The sequence below is a fragment of the Orycteropus afer genome, unplaced genomic scaffold (genome assembly GCF_000298275.1).
Source record: "Orycteropus afer afer isolate SDZICR_OR568_19922 unplaced genomic scaffold, OryAfe1.0 scaffold00031, whole genome shotgun sequence".
In the NCBI taxonomy this organism is placed as follows: Eukaryota; Metazoa; Chordata; class Mammalia; order Tubulidentata; family Orycteropodidae; genus Orycteropus; species Orycteropus afer.
The window spans coordinates 13,789,097-13,808,888 of NW_006921618.1; the positions used below are offsets into that span (position 1 = coordinate 13,789,097).

The following is a 19,792-nucleotide window of genomic DNA, read 5'->3' on the forward strand; positions in this document are numbered from 1 at the left end:
GCCTTCACCCTGCCCTCTGGGCTGCTGCCCTCCCTGTATCTTGTGTCACCTCCCATCAGGCAGCCAAGAGAGCAGGGAGCAGGGAGAGGGAGTAGGTTCTCAGGCCTGGCTGGCTCCACCATTGCCCTTTCCCCTCTCCCCAGCCTTCCAGACCGAGGGCAAGCTCTATCTCATTCTGGACTTCCTGCGTGGCGGGGACCTCTTCACACGGCTCTCGAAGGAGGTGAGCCAACATCCCACTGCCAGGGGACCCTAGGATGGAGCTGGGGGAAAAAGAAGCCTGCCATCCCAGGGCCCTGCCAGTGGCCAGGACCTGAGACCATCCAGGCCTGCCTAACAGCCCCTTACCCTGAAAACATCACCCACCCTGGAACAGAGCCCTGGCAAAGTCTCTGAGAGTTTCCCTGAGATGGGCTATGGAGAGTCAGGCCCTAGATTTTGATGCTGCCCTGACTCCAGGGAGCTGAGAGTACTATCCTCTCTCCACCTCCATTTTCCTAGGGCTGTGTGAGGATAGAGAAGCCCAAATCCACCCAGAAAGCTAGAAGCTCTAACGTTCTTATCCCACTTGTTAACCAAAAGGATTTGAACCAGATATAAAAATAGGACTGTTAATGCAACTCAAACTTTAAAGACAGCCAACGTTGGTTTTTTTTTTTTTTTTTTTAATTTTTAAAATTTTATTTTAATGCTTGAATAGGTAATACATTTACATGATTCAAAAGAAAAATACTCATCGAGAAGTCTTGCTCCTACCCAAGTCCCCTCTACCCCCCATAGGTAAACAGTTTTATTGGTTTCTTGTTTAACCTTCCCATGTTTCTTTGGCAAACACAAACAGATCTGATATATGTTCTGAATCCCAACCCCTACTGTCTTACACAAAAAACATCATTCTGTGTACACTGTTCTGTACCTTATTTTTTCCACTTGACAGTGTATCTTGGAGATCGTTCCATATCAGAACAAGGAGAAAGTCCTTGTTCTAGTTTATGGTTGTGTAGTGCCCTGTTATATGAGGAAGACATGGTTTATTCCAGTCTTCTGCTGGGCCCTTGGGCTGTTGCCACCTTTTGCTATTCCAAGCAGTGTCACAAGGAGTGACTTGTATAGTCATTTCAAACTTCAAAGCCCCTTTATAAAGAGGAGGAGATACAGCACTGAGCTCCCCAAGGGTCCTCCCCAAAGTGGACCCTCAGGACAGGAAGTTGCTGACTGCTCAGTGTCTCATCTTCTGAGGAAGAGGAAATTCCAGCTGAAGCCCCCGCCGCCTGTTTCAGGTTATGTTCACGGAGGAGGATGTGAAGTTCTACCTGGCTGAGCTGGCTTTGGGGCTGGACCACCTGCACAGCCTGGGCATCATCTACAGAGACCTAAAGCCTGAGAAGTGAGTGATGCCCCCAGCCCCACTCTCCCTGGAGGGTACCCAGTCAGGGCCTGGGGCTTCTTCTAGGACTAGGCCACTCTGAAAGTAGCTGTGTCTTTCTCCAAGAGCATCCCGCCACCTTTGGGCTATCTGATGAGTGGGTGAGTGGAATAGAGTGGTGGCAGCACGTTCACTTTGAGGGGTGCGGCTACATAATCACTAGTGCTGCTGTTATAAAGTGGCCGGCACCATCCATACAGGGGTGCTGCCTCCTTTTTTTTTTTTTTTTTTCATTAATCTAGTGTGATGTTTGAAATGCTGCTATTAAAGTTCATGCCTTTGGTTAGAAATGGCCCTTTCTAGAATTTTTCTTAACATCTGAATACCCTTGGATGAAAACTTGGGAGCCAGGGGCAGATGGTAAAGTAAAATGAGATCTGGCTTTAGAGTTAGGCAGACCTGAATTAAAATCCTATCTCTACCACCTACCAGCTCTGTGACTGTCAGGAGTTCCTTAGCCTCCCTGAGCCTTAGTTTTCCCATCATTAAAATGGGACCATAATAGTAACTACCTTATACAGTTGTTTGAAGGACTAGCACAAAAAGGTTGGTAACACACCTGTATAGTGCCTGATGTTGGCAGCGCGATTGATTATGTAGTCCTCAACTAGGTGAGCCTGCGGCCACCATCCCTTCTGCTCCACCTACCCATTCATCAGACAGATCTTAGTGGGGCATTTTCTCTGGGCCAGCCTATCCCCTATAGCCCCCATGGTGTTCCCACAACCTGCTAAGGTGCCGCAGCTGGGGGTCCTGACTCCCATCTCTCCATTACAGCATCCTTCTGGATGAAGAAGGCCACATCAAACTAACTGGTGAGTGGAGGTTGCCGGTCTCCTTAGGCCCCAGGGGGAGGACAGAGTGGACTCCTGGTGGATCTGGGCTGAGTGCAAGGGGCTCATCCCTTCTGAGAGGCTGTGCCAGGCACTGGGAAGTGCTCACGAGCCTAAGTCTCAGACTTGGAATGCCCTGGATTTTATCTCAGTTCCCTGCTTTGTTGGCTGTGTATCCTTGGGCAAATCGCCTAACTTCTCTGTGCCTCAGCTTCCTCCTGAGTGTCATGGGGTGATGCCCTCAGGCCTCTGGGGAAGGGGGTTGGGTGTATGATGGTTGTCAGTGGGGAAGCCATTGACCCCTGAAGATGTGTCCTCTTGTCCTCTTGGCACAGACTTTGGCTTGAGCAAGGAGGCCATTGACCATGAGAAGAAGGCCTACTCCTTCTGTGGGACAGTGGAGTACATGGCCCCCGAAGTTGTCAACCGCCAGGGCCACACCCACAGTGCAGACTGGTGGTCCTATGGGGTGTTGATGGTGAGTACCCAGGCAGGGCTGAAGGACTCAGGTATATATCGAGGGAGTTAATGATCTCTTAGGCACTCCCCTCTCCTCTTACACTCAAGCTGGCCTCACCCTCCACACAGCTGTGGTTTCCTTCCTTGGGAAGATCCCAGGCTTTGTTCTGCCTCCTGCTCCTAACCCAAAACTGGCCCTGTCCCCAGCCTAAGGACTCTAGTGCTGCTCCTGGTGGTCTGGGTTGGCAGAAGGGGGAAGGACAGATGCATTTCTTGCTCTAGATGAGCTGGTACTCCTAAGAGGCCTGCAGAAACCCTGGAAATGGAGCAGAGTGGCCTAGGGTACCACTGGGGAAAAAGACCAGGGGAATGGACACCCGGGACCAGAGTCTGAATAGACCCTTATCCTTGGCAGTTTGAGATGCTGACGGGCTCCCTGCCCTTCCAAGGGAAGGACCGAAAGGATACCATGACAATGATTCTGAAGTAAGCACCAGCCCCTCCCTGGTACCTAAAGGTCTCCCTGCCACACCAGTTGGGACACAGTAATACCCTCCTCTGAGTTAAGCATCATGCTTTCCAGGGCCCCCTTTTCATCCACCAGGACTGTGGGAGGGGACCTAAAGCCTTTGGGAGGTGAGTTAGTGGATGGCTTGTCTGGACTGAGGGAGACAAGATGACCTGGACAGAGAGACAAAGGGGAGATGGGGCCTCTGAGGTGGGGCTCAGCCCTCATGAGACCTGGGGGCTGTTTCAGGGCGAAGCTAGGCATGCCCCAGTTTCTGAGCACAGAAGCCCAGAGCCTCCTGCGGGCTCTGTTCAAGCGGAATCCTGCCAACCGGCTCGGTAAGCAGCCCCAGCTCAAGGGAGGTGACGTGGTGGTGGGGAGCAGGGTACATCTGCAGCCTTGGCCACAGGGCCACATCTGGGCCTGAAAGGGGCTGTTGTCCTTTGTGTGGGTAGACAATGCCGCTGGCCACCCTGCTTTCTGGCTCCATGTATGGAGTTGAGGGGGGTGACCTGTGTGTGTAGGGGAAAGGCAGGAACTGAGTCATCCCCACTGCCCCTGGGGACAAGGACAGAGGCCCCCACACAGCTCCTTTGCCAAGGCTTCTGTAGCAAGAGAAATACAGTGAGCTCAGGAGTCAGAAGGCCCAGGTCCCAGTTCTAGACTTGTATTGGGTCCCACTGGCTAGCACACAGTAGGCCCTCCATAAATATTTGTCCTGTGAATGCCATTTATAGACTCATTTATTTGAGGTGCTCAGTACCTGCTGGGTTACTTGGCTCCTGGGTTCACTTGGACAGTGACTGGATTTGTAAGACCCAGTCTAGGCCCCTGAGGACTAATGGAGTGAGAACTCATCTCGTGGTTGAAAGGGCAATGGGATAAGAGCAATAGTGATGAGGCCAGGGTTGAGTGAGGTATGGGGACCCCTTGGAGATCTTGAAACAAGTCTGGCCTCTCTCCTGACTGTGTGGCCATGGATAAGTTGCCTAACCTCTCTGGGCTTTCCTTCTCCCATTAATACATTGGACCTTGGTCATAAAGGGCTCCAGATACTAGAAAATGCTGAGTAGGCAACAGTACGTGGGCCTATGGCTGAGAGGACGTAGGGTAGGGCAGTCCCTTTCTCCCTCCCTGCTCCAGCCCACTGTGAGGCCACTCGGCAGGCAGGGTGGTGTCTAGGGTCTGTGCATGGGTAGCACCCTCATCTGGACTCTTGCAGGTTCTGGCCCTGATGGAGCAGAGGAAATCAAGCGGCACGTTTTCTACTCCACCATTGACTGGAATGTGAGTGTGTCCATCTACCTCAGGGCCCTGACTAGGGCTTCAGTGGGGTCAGGAAGGGTGGCATAGGGGTCCTCTGCAAACTAGAGCCTTAGATGCTGGAGCAGAAGGTGATAGAATGGCCTTAGAGGCAAGGGCTAGCCTCCTGCAGGGCAACATGTATGCCCCTGTCTGCTGGGTGTTACAGCCCCTAGACTTGTTACTGCCTCTTGCGTGGGCTCAGGCTGTGGGGTGCCCAAGAAGGTGACCTTCTGCTTTACAGAAGCTGTACCGTCGTGAGATCAAGCCACCCTTTAAGCCAGCTGTGGCTCAACCCGATGATACCTTCTACTTTGACACAGAGTTCACATCCCGCACACCCAAGGGTGCGTCCCTTATCTAGGTTTGTCTATCTTGGGCTGGTACAGGAGGGAAACGGAATTCAGGGTACCTTGGGACACAGAGACTGGCAGGCCCAGGCGTGTGGGCAGGCAGGTGGGTGAGTTTCTGCCTCCCTGGGACTCTAACTCTTTGTCCTGGTCTCACTCTGCCAGACTCTCCCACTCCCGGGCTCTGTGGGCCTCTTTGTGTCTCAGTGAGGGAGTAGGCGTGAGTGGGTGGGTGAGGCCACAATGGAAAAGTCAGGACCCCTGCCCTGGGCATCTTTCAGCCCACTGGGAAGACCAAACACATCAGGCTCACACTCACGTCAAGGCTAAAGAATCTGACCCAGCAAAACTACATAGCGGAGACAGTCTGGCAGTCTGGAGAGCAGTGCCGCCAGGTCAGGGGCAAGTGCAGGGATTGGCTTGGGCTGGTCTAACTGCTGGGCCGCAGTGTGCTCATCTGGAACGTGGGTGCAGCCGCAGACCCACTCATTTCCTGGGGCTGCTGTGAAAAGCCAGTGAGGGGACTTCTGGAAGGGAGCTTGATGAATCCTAATCTCTAACCAGCTGTTGGTGTTAGTTCTGGGAGGGGCAGGTTTTAGCAGAGGGGTTGATTTTTTACTGCATCTTGCACATTGGTGATGACAGGGAGCTCAGCACTTCTCCAGCAATCTGTCTCATCTTTATTCATTTCTCTGAAAAATATGTACTGGATTGTTCCTGGGTGCCAGGTGTGGGGAGAATGATGGTGGACAGGACAGACCCAGGCCCTGCCCTCCTATGGCCTGGGCTGTAGTGGAGGCAGAGACGTGAGAACAGCTCCTGGGCAGCGTGATAGGTACATCCACATGGGTGTGAGGGGCCAGAGGAGTGGCATCAGGCAGGGCTTCTCGGAGGACAAAATGTGTATGCTAAGCCTTGGGGGATGGACAAGGAATAGTGATCTAGTTAGAGGGAACAGCATGTACAGTGGCTCTGAGGCTCCTTCCTTTAAGGAACTGAGAAGTCCAGCATGGCTGAGCTGTGGGTAGGGGAAGAGGATATTAAGAGATCAGCGGAGGACAAATGACAAGGCCCTCAGTTGCCAGACCAAGGATTGGGCTTTATCCTGAAGGCAGAGAGAGAGGAGCATTTGAAGGTACAAGCGGAGTGGCAGTGTGGTCAGATTTGTGGTTGGAACCGTCCCTTTGGCTGCTGTACGAAGGATGGATCTGAAGGAGCAGCACACCTGAGGCGAGGAGGCTGGGGAGGAGGCTCCAGCAGGAGAGGAAGTGTCTGGGCCTGGGCTGGAGGCCGAATGTGGGAATCTTTCACGTTCCTAGGGTGTTGGGACTGGGCGGGTCCCATTGTACAGATTATATAGATACGCTCACGGGCCTGGGACAGATGGGCCCTTCCCAAGGTTCACCACAGGCCTTTGCTGGGTTCCTCAGGATAGGAGCTCCTCCTCAGGCTCCCATCCCCCTCCTGCCCCTACAGATTCCCCAGGCATCCCCCCCAGTGCTGGTGCCCATCAGCTGTTTCGTGGTTTCAGCTTCGTGGCCACTGGCCTGATGGAGGACGACGGCAAGCCTCGGGCCACACAGGCACCGCTGCACGCAGTGGTACAGGTGAGGGGCAGGGGACTGCTGCTCCGTTGTCCTCTTCCACTTAGAACCTAGAAGCCAGAACAGCTGAAAACACAGGCTCTGTCCACACCGTGAGGCCACTGTGGAGCCAGTAGATCCTCTATCCTCTCTGAGCCCATTTCCCTGTTTGTGAAGCCAGGTAGTGGTGTCTAACTCACACTGTGGTTCTGAGGACTGGGTGACCACATAGCTGTAAAGTTCCTGGCACAGGGACAGGGGCATTTCGGGGCCTGGGTAAATGCCAGGGGTCCCTAGGGTGCCCAGGGTGGTGGGGCAGGGGGAGGCTGTCAGAGCACTGAGTGGAGGATGAGTGAGAGGGGGCTTTTATCTCCTTACACTTGTCTCCTACTTGTACACTTTCCATGGAAAATTTGGAGTTGAGAAACAAGAGTGTAGACTCTGAAGCCTGTTGCCTGGGTTCAGAGCTTACAAGGTAAGGCACTCTGGATGACTCACTTACTCTCATGGTGCCTCACTTTTCTCATCTGTAAAATGGGCATAATGATGGAGCCTTCTCCATAGGGTTGTGGTGAGGATTATATGAGTTAATATGTGTAAAGTTAAGGTGACTGTATAATGTATTCTCTAACCCAAGGCATCTTTGTCTAGGATAGATGTTAACCAGATGGGTGCTGGGACAACAGACCTAAACTAGGGCTGGCGAAGGCAAACAAGGACATGTGGTCACCCATGACAAGGGCTTAGCATAGTGTGTGGCACATATTAAGCACCGTAGATAATCATTTGCTATCCTAATGCCTCAGAACCTTGAGACACCATATGAGGTGGGCTGTGACTCCCTAGAAGGAGGAGGCAACTTAGCCAGGGCCACAGTAAGTGGCAGAGCTGGGACCTGACTCAGGGCTGCTGAGCCCTTTCCAGGCTTTCCCAGACTTCTAAGAACCACAGACCTTTCAATGTGTGTGTTGCAGCTCTGTTATCGGCACCACCCACCACCTTCTGACCACAGACTGCAGCCCAGGCTGCCTGGGAGTCAGCAAGCCTGCCCAGTGTATAGAGTAGAAAAGTGAAGGTCAGAGAGGAGTAGGTCCTTGCCCAAGGTCACATGGCCAGTGCTCTGCTTCAGGCCTCCTGGCTCTTGCCTGGTGTTGTCTCCACTGTGCCAAGACCTTGGATACTAGGAGATAACCCCTGGCATTGTGGAGCAGGGTCAGCCTCAACTCTCGATCTCCTACAGCAACTCCACGGAAAGAACCTGGTTTTCAGTGATGGCTACGTGGTAAAGGAGACGATCGGTGTGGGCTCCTATTCTGTGTGTAAGCGCTGTGTGCACAAGGCCACCCATATGGAGTATGCTGTCAAGGTGGGCCTCCTTGGGTTGCTTGGGTGGGGCTGGCGATGAAGCCAGTATAGTCAGGTCCTGTAGGGGGAGGATTGGTGCCTGAGGCTATAGGGTGGGTGAAGTGTGCAGCTAAGACCCCCAGGACCACAGTGTGGATTTCATGGCAGTGAGGGACTTTGGGATCTGTCCTGTTACTGCCACATGCACTCTCCCTTCTCCTCAGGTCATTGACAAGAGTAAGCGGGACCCCTCAGAGGAGATTGAGATTCTTCTGCGGTACGGGCAGCATCCCAACATCATCACCCTGAAAGACGTGAGTGCAGGTCCCTGAGACTGGGCTGTGGACTAGGGCACTCAGTCACCCAGAATTTTCTCTCAGAACTCTATTCCTTGGACCTCTGGTCCTCCTCCCAGGATTCATGGAAAGGAGGAGGAGGACCCTTGTTCCCTCTGGTCTGGCCACACCCCAAGACCCTCCAGCCCAGACTTAGGCATTATCTGAGAGCTTTTCTCCCCCATAGGGGGTCAGTGCCAGCATCCTCCATCCAGGGAGGATAGAGGTCCAGATAGGGAAGCCCTTGGCAGGGCCACTAAAGCACAGAGCGGAACATGTGCCCAAGGCCACAGCATCCTGGGCAGGGTCATCCTGCTGCTCTGACAGGAGGGAGCCTGACTGTGAAGTCTCTGGCAGGTGTATGATGATGGCAAACACGTGTACCTGGTGACAGAGCTGATGCGGGGCGGGGAGCTGCTGGACAAGATCCTGCGGCAAAAGTTCTTCTCAGAGCGAGAGGCCAGCTTCGTCTTGCATACCATCAGCAAGACCGTGGAATATCTGCACTCGCAGGGGGTAGGTCTGGGGCAGGGGCTGGAGGCAAGGGGGGTGTGGCCAGAGATCTGCCATTGGCAGAATATAAGAACCATGGGCTGGCGTAGACAGCAGGAGTCCTCACCCAAACAGGGAGGCTATGATGAGTGGATAGAAGGGTGGATGGATGGGCAGGCAGGCGTGTGGGTAGGTGGATAATGGAAGGAAAGAGAAAGGAAGAGAGGGAAGGTAAGAGAAGGGATAAGTGAAGCCGAATGGTGGAAAAGAACATTTATTAAGTAACAAGTATATGCCAGCCAGGGGGAGCTCTGGTAGCATAGTGCCTAAGGCACTTGACTGCTAACCAGAAGGCTGGCGGTTCAAACCCATGAGCCACTCCTTGGAAGGAAGGTTGGACAATCTAGTTCCATAGTGATACTGCCTCAGAAACCCAAGGAGGGGTTGCTATGAGTCGGGTCTGACTCAACGGCACATAACAACAACAACATATGCCAGCCACTATTCTAAGTTCTACATTATCTGACCTGATTTTTATAACAACCCTATGGGGTAGGTGCTATTATTTGCCCCACTTCACAGGTGAGAAGACTGAGGCTCAGAGATAGGAGGTCACTTGCCCAGAGTCACACAGCCAACAAGGAATGGAGACAGAATGCCAGGCAGGAGGATTTGGATGGAGGGAGTCATGATGGCTGTTGAGCCAGGGAGCAGTGGGGTCACTGTGGGGCGTCAGGGAGGTAAATATGACTAGATTCTGCTGCCGGCCGGGGCAGAGGACGTGGATGCAGGAGGACGAGCTGCTGGAAACACAGCAGGTGCTGTAGAAGAGGCGTAGGTCCGAGTGGCAGAACTTAACCTTTATTATCTAACCCTAACTCTAATACACTGCTTTCGTGTCAGATCTGACTCATAGTGACCCCTCCTTGGGTTTCCGAGATGGTATTACTAAAGAAGTAGATTGCCCAACCTTCCTTCCGAGGAGTGGCTGGTGGGTTTGAACCGCCAGCCTTCTGGTTAGCAGTCAAATGCTTTAGCCACTAAGCCACCAGAGCTCCTAACCTTTGTTATACAAGGCAAATAAGTGCTGGGCAACCTTGGGCCAAGGCCAGCAAAACTGAAAGGAGGTAGAGATGTCCTGTCCAATGTATTAAAGCCATAAACTGTAAAGCTAGGGGAGTTTCTCTCTGTATAAGGAAATGTTTTAGGGTGCTTCTGGTCAGACAGCATGGGGGTTAAGAATGCAGCCTCTGCCTTGATGCCACGATGTGGATGAACCTTGAAGCATGCTGAAGAAAATTAGTCAGTAGCAAAAGGACAGATACTATATGATGTTACTTATATGAAATAAGCAAATGTATATATATCAAAAATTATTAGTGGTTACCAGGGGTGGAAAGCAGGGAGGAAATGGGAAATTTTTGCTTAGGAGGCACTGAGTTTATGTTTAATGGTGCTAGGACAATTTGGAAAGGGATAGCAAGGATGGTTGCACAACTTTAAGAATGTAATCAGTGTCACTGAATTTACGTCTAGAATTTATTGAACAGATGTAAGAGAAATAAAAAAGAATGCAGGCTTTGACATCTGATGGCTTGCATCTAAGCGCTGGCTTCTTCACTTACCTGTGTGAGGTTAGGCAAATCACTTTACCTCTCTGAGCCATTTCCTCATCTGCAAACTCATGTTAAAAGAGCTGGCACTGCCCAGGGTGGTTAAGTATGAGCTAGGTCCTGCCCCTGGGAAAGCACCTGATCCATGCAGGCTTGTGGTAAATACCCTATAAGGGGAGAGATATGTGGGGGAGATAGGACTGGACCATTGCCATGTGTGACTCTTTCTAAAATATTTTATTACAGAAATGTTTAAACATCTACAACACCATGAAGAATAGTATAATGGACACCCATATAACCATCACCCAGATTTAAAAATGGTCAGGACTTTTACCACACTTGCTTCAGTCTCCCCTGTGCTCTTTCTTTGTCGTCATTGCTTAATGAAGTATTTTCCCAGAGAAGTTAAAAGAATAATAGTACAATGAAAACCCTTGATCTTCTAGATTCATGAAATATTAAGTCTGCCACATTTGCCATTCTCTCTGTGTCTCTGTTTTTCTATATTGTTGTTGTTGTTATTTGCCATCGAGTCAGCCCCGACTCATAGCGACCCCTCCTTGGGTTTCTGAGGCAGTATCAGTATGGAAGTAGATTGCCCCATCTTCCTTCCGAGGAGTGGCTGGTGGGTTTGAACCACCAGCCTTCTGGTTAGCAGTCAAGTGCCTTAGGCACTATGCTACCAGAGCTCCTCTTTCTATATATAAATACATATTATTTTGCTGATGCATTTGAAAGGAAGTTGCAGAGGATACCTGACCCATAAATGCCTGTAACTGAAGCATTTTAAAGCATGTCCCAGATCTTATATCATCTTACTCCTATGTCAACAACTCTAAAAAAAGTTAACATTTTCTTTCATAACAACTCACAAAATTAACCATGACTCGTTTTCACATAGTATCCAGTCTATAGACACATTTCCCTTTTTGTCTCAAAAATGTCTTTGCAGTTGGTTTATTGGAATCAGGACCCCTCAAGGCCACATATTTCATTCAGTTATATATCCCTTATGTGTCTTTTAAAAAAAAAAAAAAACTAGGGTAAAATTTGCATCCAGTGGATACACTTTGATGAGTTTTGTGAAATGTGTACATCATGTCAGGCCCACTTCCTTTTTTAATGCCAGTGACTTGGTAAAGAAACCAGCTGTTCTGTGGAATGTAGCCATTCTGCATTTGTCTGTTTGCTTCCTTGTGGCATCATTTAAATCATTCTTCTATGGCCTGTGTATTTCCTGTCAACTACAAGTTGCTCTGAAGTCTTCATTAGATTTAGTTGTACCTTTCTTGGGGAGGAGGGCTTCAGAACACTCTCATGGTGAGTGCATCACAGCAGTGAGCACACCGTGCCACTTTGCCCCCATTCGTGATATCAAGTGGCAACAGCGTGGTCCCCTCACTGACAGGACCCTCAGCAGCCTTTCATATATAACGGTTTCATCCTTTGAGGCTCTTTGCCTGAATGAATTATTTCATGACGTTTTGCAAAATGGCAGTGTCTAACTCTATCGAATTTATTGAGGGGAATTCTTTTCTGACAAGAACACCTGGGAAGCAGAGTTTCCGCTTGGTTACCACATGTGCTTTCAGCGGTCATATTTGGAGTGGCTTTGGTTTTTGCCATGGCCAGTGCAAACAGTCTCACATTTAAACATGTCCAGGTCAGACAGTAAGTTTGTTTCCTTTTCCTGTTTTGTTCTCAAGCGGATACTAGTTAAAGTTACCCCCAAGAAGGTTTAGAGGAAAGAGCTAGAATCATTGTTATTGGTAGGTCACAGAGGGCTCAGAGCAATGAAGAACTTGCAGTAATGCACCACTCCAAAAGTGGTGGCCCCTTCCCCCGGGTTGCAAGCTCCAAGATAGGACAGTCAGTGTAAAGGGTATGTTGTTGGAAGAACTTTTCTCATTCCCAAAGCCAAGAGTCTGTGAGTCTGCAAAGTCCCTGGCCCTTTCCAAGTACCAGGGGAAGATGATGAGGAAATGGGGAAGCTCTTCCTGTTAAGTATCTGGAAGGAGATCCTCTGGGCTGATTAGGCATCAGTGGTAGCTGTGGTCTAAAAGCTGAGAATCCCACCAGAGCTGAGAGCTGGGAAGGGTAACCAGGGAGCTGGGACTACTGGGGCCCCTTTTTTGATTTAACATCATCTTTTTACTGAAGTATAAACACAGAAAAGTACACAAATCACAATGTATAAGTCAGTAAGTTTTCAAAAAGTGAATACACCCATATGAACAGCACCCTGATCAAGAGAAGAAGCATTTCCGGTTCTTCCAGAGTCCTCTTGTGCCCCTGGCAGTCCCTGCCTCCACCGAAGGGTAACCATTCTGAGCTGACTTTTGTATCTGGCTTCTGTTGCCCAGTATTGTCTCTCAGACTCACCCGTATTGTCATGTGTGGTTGCAGTTATTCCTTTTTGTTGTTGGGTAGTAGTCTGCTATATAAACAGGCCATGATTTAATTAATTGTCCATTCTGTTGTCGATGGACATGGGGTTGTTACCAGTGTGTGACTGTTACAAATGACGCTGCTGTGCTGTTCCTGTCTTTTGGTGAATATGTGTCCATTTTCATTTTGTGTGTATCTCTAGGAGTAGAATTAATTGCTGGGTTATAGTGTATGTATATGTTCATCTATAGTAGATATTGCCAACCAGTTTTCTGATGTGGTTTTACCAATGTACACTCCCACCAGGACCATCAGAGGGTTCTGGTACTTACCAGCACTTGGTATTTTCCGTATCTTTAATCATAGTCATTCTGGTAAGTGTGAAGTGGTATCTCATTGCGGTTTTAATTTGCATTTCCCTGATGACTAATGAAGCTGAGTAGCTCTTCAAGTGTTTATTGGCTGTGTGGGCAACCTCTTTATGAAATGCCTATTCAAGTCTCTTGTCCATTTTTGATTGGATTGTCTGCCTTCTTCGTATCACTTTGCAGGAGTTCTTTAATATGTGGAGCCTATCGGGCCCCTAGCCCCTCCTGGTTGTTTCTATTACGGCCCTATCATACCAGTTTGAGAATAGCCTTTGAGTTGAGGACTCACGAGAAAGTCAGCCTTGGCTTCTCTGTTTAACCAGATGATTCACATAAAACAACTTCACCTTTTTTTTTTTTTTTTGGCTGGTCCTAAATGCACATCCTCTGATGATGCTGATGATGCCAAAGCTGCTGCTGCTGCTGGCAGCAGACACCGTAAAGCAGAGCCAGCCAGCTTTCTAAGCACTTTACATGTTCCCTCATTTAACTGTTCCAACAAACCTATGAAAAAGGTACTATCATTATCCCCATTCTAAACTGTTGTTGTTATGTGCCTTCGAGTCAGATCTGACTCATAGTGACCCCTCCTTGGGTTTCCGAGGCAGTATCACTACGGAAGGAGATTGCCCAACCTTCCTTCCGAGGAGTGGCTGGTGGGTTTGAACCTCCAGCCTTCTGGGTAACAGTCAAGTGCCTTAGGCACTACGCTACCAGAGCTCCTATAAGGAAACTGAGGCTCACTCAAAAACTGACCATCGTCAAGTGGGATCTGACTCATAGCAACCCCTTCCTTGGCGGTATCTCTACAAAAATAGATTGCCCAATTTTCCTTCTGAGGAAGCTTAAGGAACTTACCTGAAGTCTCTTAGCTAGTCTAGCTCCAGAGTCTGTGCTTTTAATGTGTGCATGTGATTAGATGCTGCCATGGATAAGAAGTAATTTCTTGTCCTCTCATTTGTAAATGCTTCTTAACAAGCAGTCACTCTGTCTTAACATCCAGCTTGATGGAGGGTTCAGCCCCAGGCAGTTCTGGAGTTGCTGGGACACAGTGCCATTTCCTAAGCCCTGTCCTAAACATTCCTAGTGCTCTAACTAATACGCTCTTCCTTTTGGATATCCTGGGGGCTGAGCTCTTATCAGCCCCATTTTAAAAGTGAGAAAACTGAGGGCTAGATAGGTGAAGTGAAATGCCCAGGGGCCACACAGCTACTAATGGTGAAGCCAGGATGCACCCTCTGACCTGCCTTACTCCATGCCTGAAGTCACAACCAGAAGTCATGGGTTGTTGACTCAGTGGCTACATTTGACTGCAGTATATTTTGTTTGGCCTCCAAGGTGAAGGTTTTTTCTTACTTTGTAATTTGGCTGCTTTTGAAAAACTAGGTGAGTTGCAATGTGGTGTCTGTCAGCTGGTGCTGTGTTGTGTCTGTCCCCTTTAGATGGGGCCGTGCTCTCTGCTGGCTGTGGTTCACACTGAGCCTGGCTTCACTCCCTGTGCTGCCCGTTGCACTCTTCAGTGCGGTGAGATGTGAGAATATATTCTCCCCTCCCCCCCTCCCCACACACACCTGGAGGGCAGGTGTCAGAATCACTGGGGGGCTTTTCAAGCTGTGCTTACCCTGCCATCCTAATACTCTTACACCTGCCATGAGGAGCCATAGTTACCCATGGGAGTGTGTCATTTTCTTATGTTAGGGCAGGATAGGGTTGAAAACTGCCACATCTGTGTGCAAAAAATGTCATTTGTGCCACACTAAACTGGAAAGATTGTGGAATTAAGGTCAAAACTTGCCATGAGCAAGTCAGTTCTCTCTCAGAGCTTCAGTTTCCTCCTCTGTATGTGGAGCTAGTAACCCCTGCCCTACCCACTTCCTGTAGTGTAATGAGATCATGACCAGGAAAGTACTCTGTAAGAGGGGAAGATCCCTTGGACAGAACAGTTGGCATCCTCAGCCACCCTGAGCATCCCTGACTTCTAGAAGCTTGACTGTGCCCTCTGCAGGGAAAAGAGAAGAGTCCACATTTCCAGGGGCCTGGGCCATGCAAGTATATTAGGAAGGAGAGAGCCCAAGGTGCTGGCCAAATGTTGCCTCCAGAAGGGCTTCTCCAGAAAGCCCTTCTTTGGGGCCACGCTGCCAGTGTAGCGCCTTCCCCCTTGTCAGCCTGGCACCCTTCCCTCTGTAGCAGTAGACTGGGTTGGGCCATGTCTGCCCTCCAGCCTGCCTGCCCATGAGCAACTGCTGGAGGAGTCGGAGCTTAGTCGGGGCTGTGAAAGGGTCATCTCTACCAAGCTAAGTAATCTTCAAGACTCAGCTCCTCTGACCTGCAAGGCCTCTGTGTTGTGTTCCAGATGTCTAATCCCTTGGTTCATTGCATGAGTGTTCACTTTGTACTCGATCTGTGCTAGGCCCTGCGCTGGTGGCTGGAGGGGAACAGGTGCTTCCCAAACAGACATGGTATGGTTATGGTCAAAAGAGTCCCCAGTGGTCTGAGTTCGGGACACCTGAAGGGAGGCAGTAGGCAGTGAGGCTGGAATGAGTGGCTGAGCCTCCTATCCTAAGATAGACTTTGGCCTTTATCTTAAGCAGAAGGGAGCCACTGAAGGGTTTTGACCAAGGAGTGATGTGATTTAATCATCCTGTCAGTCATTTAGGCACGAAAGGTGGTCTCTGATCTAAGGCATTGAATGGGTTTGAAGCTAAAAAGTGAGAGCGTACTAGACGTGAGTTGGTGCTGATGGATTGAGATGAGAGAAAAGGAGAAATTGAGAGATGCCCAAGAAGTACCTGTGGAGAGATCAGGTGGGGCTACACAGGCCACTGTAAGGGCTTTTCTCTTTAGAGGGGAAGACTTGGAGGGTTTCAAGCCAGAGAGTGACAGGATCTGACTTCTTTGTTGAGAACAGCTATAGGAGATAAGGGTGGAAACTTCCTGGTGTTGATTGCAGTAATCCAGGGGAGGGATGACAGTATCTGGGTTCAGAGTGCTGCCGATAGAGGCTGAGAAATGGTTGGGCTCTGAATATATTTTAATGGTAGAGACAACAGTTTGCTGATGGGTTGATTGAGGGATATAAGGGGAAAAAAAATTTAAAAAAAATGACACTAATGGTTGAATAGCATGATGAATGTAATTAATTCACTGAATTGTACATGTTAAAAGTATTAAAATGGCAACTTTGTATTATACATATGCAATAAAAACTTAAAAGATCCTAAGATTTTGGTCTGAGCAACAGGAAAGACAGAGTTACCATTAGGTAAGATTGTGTGACAAGCAGGTTCAAGGAGGAATGTTAGGAGTTCAGTTGTAGACAGGTACCTTGTAGACATCTATATAGAAATTTCAAGTGGGCAGTGCCAGCAGCACCAAGGGCTCCTATTTCAGCCCCTTACCCCCCTTTTGGGTTCTGGGGACCCGTCTTCCTAACTTTCCCATCCCTGGCAGTGACCTGGACCACTAGTAGTCTCCCCACATTGAGAATGACCCAGCCCTCTGTCCCCAGGTTGTACACAGGGACCTCAAGCCCAGCAACATCCTTTATGTGGACGAATCAGGGAACCCCGAGTGCCTGCGCATCTGCGACTTTGGCTTTGCCAAGCAGCTGCGGGCTGAGAATGGACTCCTTATGACACCTTGCTACACTGCCAACTTTGTGGCACCTGAGGTGAGTTACCTGGCCTCCTCAGGTACAGGAGTGAGGGCCCCTGGCACCAGAGCCCTTGTGCCCTCTTCCAAAGGTCCCACAGTGATCCAGGACTCCAACTCCTATGGCCTTGGCTCAGGCACTAAGGGAGGATCCAGCACATAGCTAGAATGCTTGTCATATGGGCCCACCTTCCACTGCCCCTCAGACTGACCTCCCTGCCAGGTGCTGAAGCGCCAGGGCTACGATGAAGGCTGTGACATCTGGAGCCTGGGCATTCTGCTGTATACCATGCTGGCTGGGTGAGTGTCCTGCTGGCCTGAGCTCCCCTCCTAAACCCCTCACCCCTTCCAGCCCCAGTGTTCAGAGAGTGGTCGTGCTTGTGTGATATGAGAGATTCAGCCCTGCCCTCACAGGGTCTGAGGATAGAGAGATGGCCCTGCCTTTAGGAATTCTTCCTGGAGGAGGAAGATATTGCCCTTGAAAGTACCCACTCTGAGTGGGAGATACACACCATCCGCCTCTACCTACAGAATTGAGGCCAGAAGCTTTGCCTGTGTTTTCCCCAGATACACTCCATTTGCCAATGGACCAAGTGACACACCAGAGGAAATCCTGACACGGATCGGTAGTGGGAAGTTTACCCTCAGTGGGGGAAATTGGAACACGGTTTCAGAAACAGCCAAGGTGGGTCTGAAGACCTGGACCAGATTCCTTTAGGGGGGTATACAGCATCCTGTCTCAGGATTTGACCAGTTGGTGAACAGGTGATGTCATTTCTCCAAGTAGAGTGTTCTACAAGGCCCTATTGCTATATTTCTCAAAGTGAAAGATTCCTAGACCACCACCCACCCCTTACCCCTACCTTACTGATCACTCAGTGATCATTCACTGGGCCTTCCTGCATGTGGGTCCTATGGGGAACAGAGGGCTGCGTCAGTGACAGCCTCTGCCTCGTGGAACATGGTGTGGTGGGAGATAAAAGCTTGCATACAAGGAACAGAGATGCCCTGCAGCAGAGAGTGGATCCTCTTGGCCATGGGTATGGGCAGTGGAAGCACAGAACAGAGCAACTGACCAGACCATGCAGAAAAGCCTTCTCAGAGGAGGGAACATTTGAGCTTTCAGTATTAGCTAACCTTCTGGTTACAAATGCCTTTGGCACCGTGCCATCAGAGCTCCAATATTAGCAGTAGTTTTCAGTTATGGGGAACTTCTGTACCAGGCACTGGAGCCGAGCCCTTTATGAACATTGTAAGGCAAGTATTTTCTCTGTTCTTAGAGGGGAACTGGGGCTCAGAGAGCTGAAGTAACTTGCCCAGGGCACTCAGAGAGGAGACAGCTTTTGATCCTAAGCCTGCCTGACCCAAAACCTTAGGCTCTTACCACCTTACCACATAATTTCTTAAAGGTAAAGTAGAAAGGGAAGAGTGTTCCAGGAAGACGTTTCTGCAGCAGCAAAGGCCGGTGGAAGGAATACATAGTCCAGTCTTGGGAGTGTGGCGAATCACGGGCTTTTGTGAAGGTGTGGGTAGAAAATGGTGAGGCCTGGTTGCCTTGCTCATTCCCTGTCAGTGGGGCACAGCTATCTGCTCCCCCCTGACCTTCCCCACCAACCTCCTTAACCACTATGTCACTAGGACCTGGTATCCAAGATGCTACATGTAGACCCCCACCAGCGCCTCACAGCCAAGCAGGTTCTTCAGCACCCATGGATCACCCAGAAAGACAAGCTCCCCCAGAGCCAGCTCTCCCACCAGGACCTGCAGCTTGTGAAGGTATGGGCATGTGGGGGTTCAGGCCAAGGTTCCCATGGCCAGGGAATTGGGATGACAGAGACAAAGAGATACCATGTCTGTGCCAGGCACCATCAGGTGGGACAGAGGAAAAGAAGACACAGCCCTGTCCTCAGGGAGCCCCAGTCTAATATAAAGCAGTATCAACACTGCACTTACTGACTATAGTTGTAGGGGAGCCCCTGACCTTGGAAGACCCCAGGACCAATGGACATGAAGGACCACCAAGGCTAGATTAACAGTGGGCTGGGTCGGCTGTGGGATGAGGAGGTCGTTGGAACACAGGGAGGGCTGGCCCGGCCCGGAGCATGCCCATCTGGTGAACTGACCTCCTTCTTTTCCTCTCAGGGAGCCATGGCAGCCACGTACTCTGCACTCAATAGCTCCAAACCCACTCCTCAGCTAAAGCCCATTGAATCATCTATCCTGGCCCAGCGGCGGGTGAGGAAGCTACCGTCCACCACCCTGTGAGGGGCCAGTGTGTGCAGGCCACAAGGCGGTGCTAGCTCAAAGGAGGCAGCATACTTCCCAGAGGGAACAGGCCTGAGTCGCAAGGCCAGAGGGAGCTGGAGCCCCGAGGGATCCAGGAAGCAGCCAGCCCAGATCACCCCCAGTGAGGGTGTTAGAAGTGCCTTCTCCTTTCCCAGGATGGACTCTTCTTGGCTCAAGCTCTGCTGGTTGAAATTGATCCACTGTACAAACTCTTCATCTTTTTTTAAGGGAAAAAATGGCATCAACCACGATGGATTTTTACAAGATTTTGCCTTTCTGGAGCAGAAGTAGCCCGTACAGCCTGGGAGGGGCACTGAGTCATGCAAGGGCTCTGTGTGCCTGGGACTCTGCAGAGAAGCCTGGGGAGAACCCCACAACTGGCTGTCCGTAGCCATCTGTGCACGCCTCCAAGGCAGTCCAGCGTCACCTCCCAGAGCCTTTGGCTGTTTAGACTTCACTCCATCCCCAGTCAATTCCTTGTCTGTTCTGGTCTGCTGGGGGGTTCTGGAACCACATCCTGCTACAGGAGAGGACCAAGTCCCCACCGACTCCCAGCTCCAGGCACCAGCATCTGCGTCAGCCCGCCAGTGGGTCTCCTGCAGTCAGATTGGGCCGCCCCAGGGGGAAGATCAGGAAAGCACTTTTTGGCCGACTTCTGTGGGGGTCTGCCACAGGACAGAGCTCATAGGAGGCCAGTGGAGCAGGCCGAGGCGGGCAGGGGCTTTTTGTTTTGGTTTGTTTCATTTCTTCCTCAGCTGGTAACTCAGGGTTCATCTGTCCATGGCCTTTCTAATAAACTTACAGTTGAGTTGAAACTCCCTGTTCTCTGCTTTTCATCCTTAAATTTGCCC

The 19,792-nt window shown here is 50.3% G+C and overlaps 1 protein-coding gene across 1 annotated transcript in view; it reads left to right on the forward strand.

Annotated features, from left to right (window-relative positions):
- The window catches only part of RPS6KA1 (ribosomal protein S6 kinase A1), a 38,532-nt gene extending 19,612 nt beyond the window's left edge, over positions 1 to 18,920 (forward strand). The window contains exons 6-22 of the mRNA XM_007935777.2: positions 144 to 223; positions 1,281 to 1,387; positions 2,204 to 2,241; positions 2,595 to 2,737; positions 3,134 to 3,204; positions 3,476 to 3,564; positions 4,449 to 4,513; positions 4,773 to 4,875; positions 6,355 to 6,485; positions 7,702 to 7,827; positions 8,030 to 8,119; positions 8,498 to 8,656; positions 16,513 to 16,674; positions 16,879 to 16,955; positions 17,223 to 17,340; positions 18,294 to 18,431; positions 18,798 to 18,920. Of these exons, the coding sequence (XP_007933968.1) occupies positions 144 to 223; positions 1,281 to 1,387; positions 2,204 to 2,241; positions 2,595 to 2,737; positions 3,134 to 3,204; positions 3,476 to 3,564; positions 4,449 to 4,513; positions 4,773 to 4,875; positions 6,355 to 6,485; positions 7,702 to 7,827; positions 8,030 to 8,119; positions 8,498 to 8,656; positions 16,513 to 16,674; positions 16,879 to 16,955; positions 17,223 to 17,340; positions 18,294 to 18,431; positions 18,798 to 18,920 (1,820 nt within the window). The remainder of the gene's footprint in view (positions 1 to 143; positions 224 to 1,280; positions 1,388 to 2,203; positions 2,242 to 2,594; positions 2,738 to 3,133; positions 3,205 to 3,475; positions 3,565 to 4,448; positions 4,514 to 4,772; positions 4,876 to 6,354; positions 6,486 to 7,701; positions 7,828 to 8,029; positions 8,120 to 8,497; positions 8,657 to 16,512; positions 16,675 to 16,878; positions 16,956 to 17,222; positions 17,341 to 18,293; positions 18,432 to 18,797) is intronic.
- Positions 18,921 to 19,792: the final 872 nt, after the last annotated feature.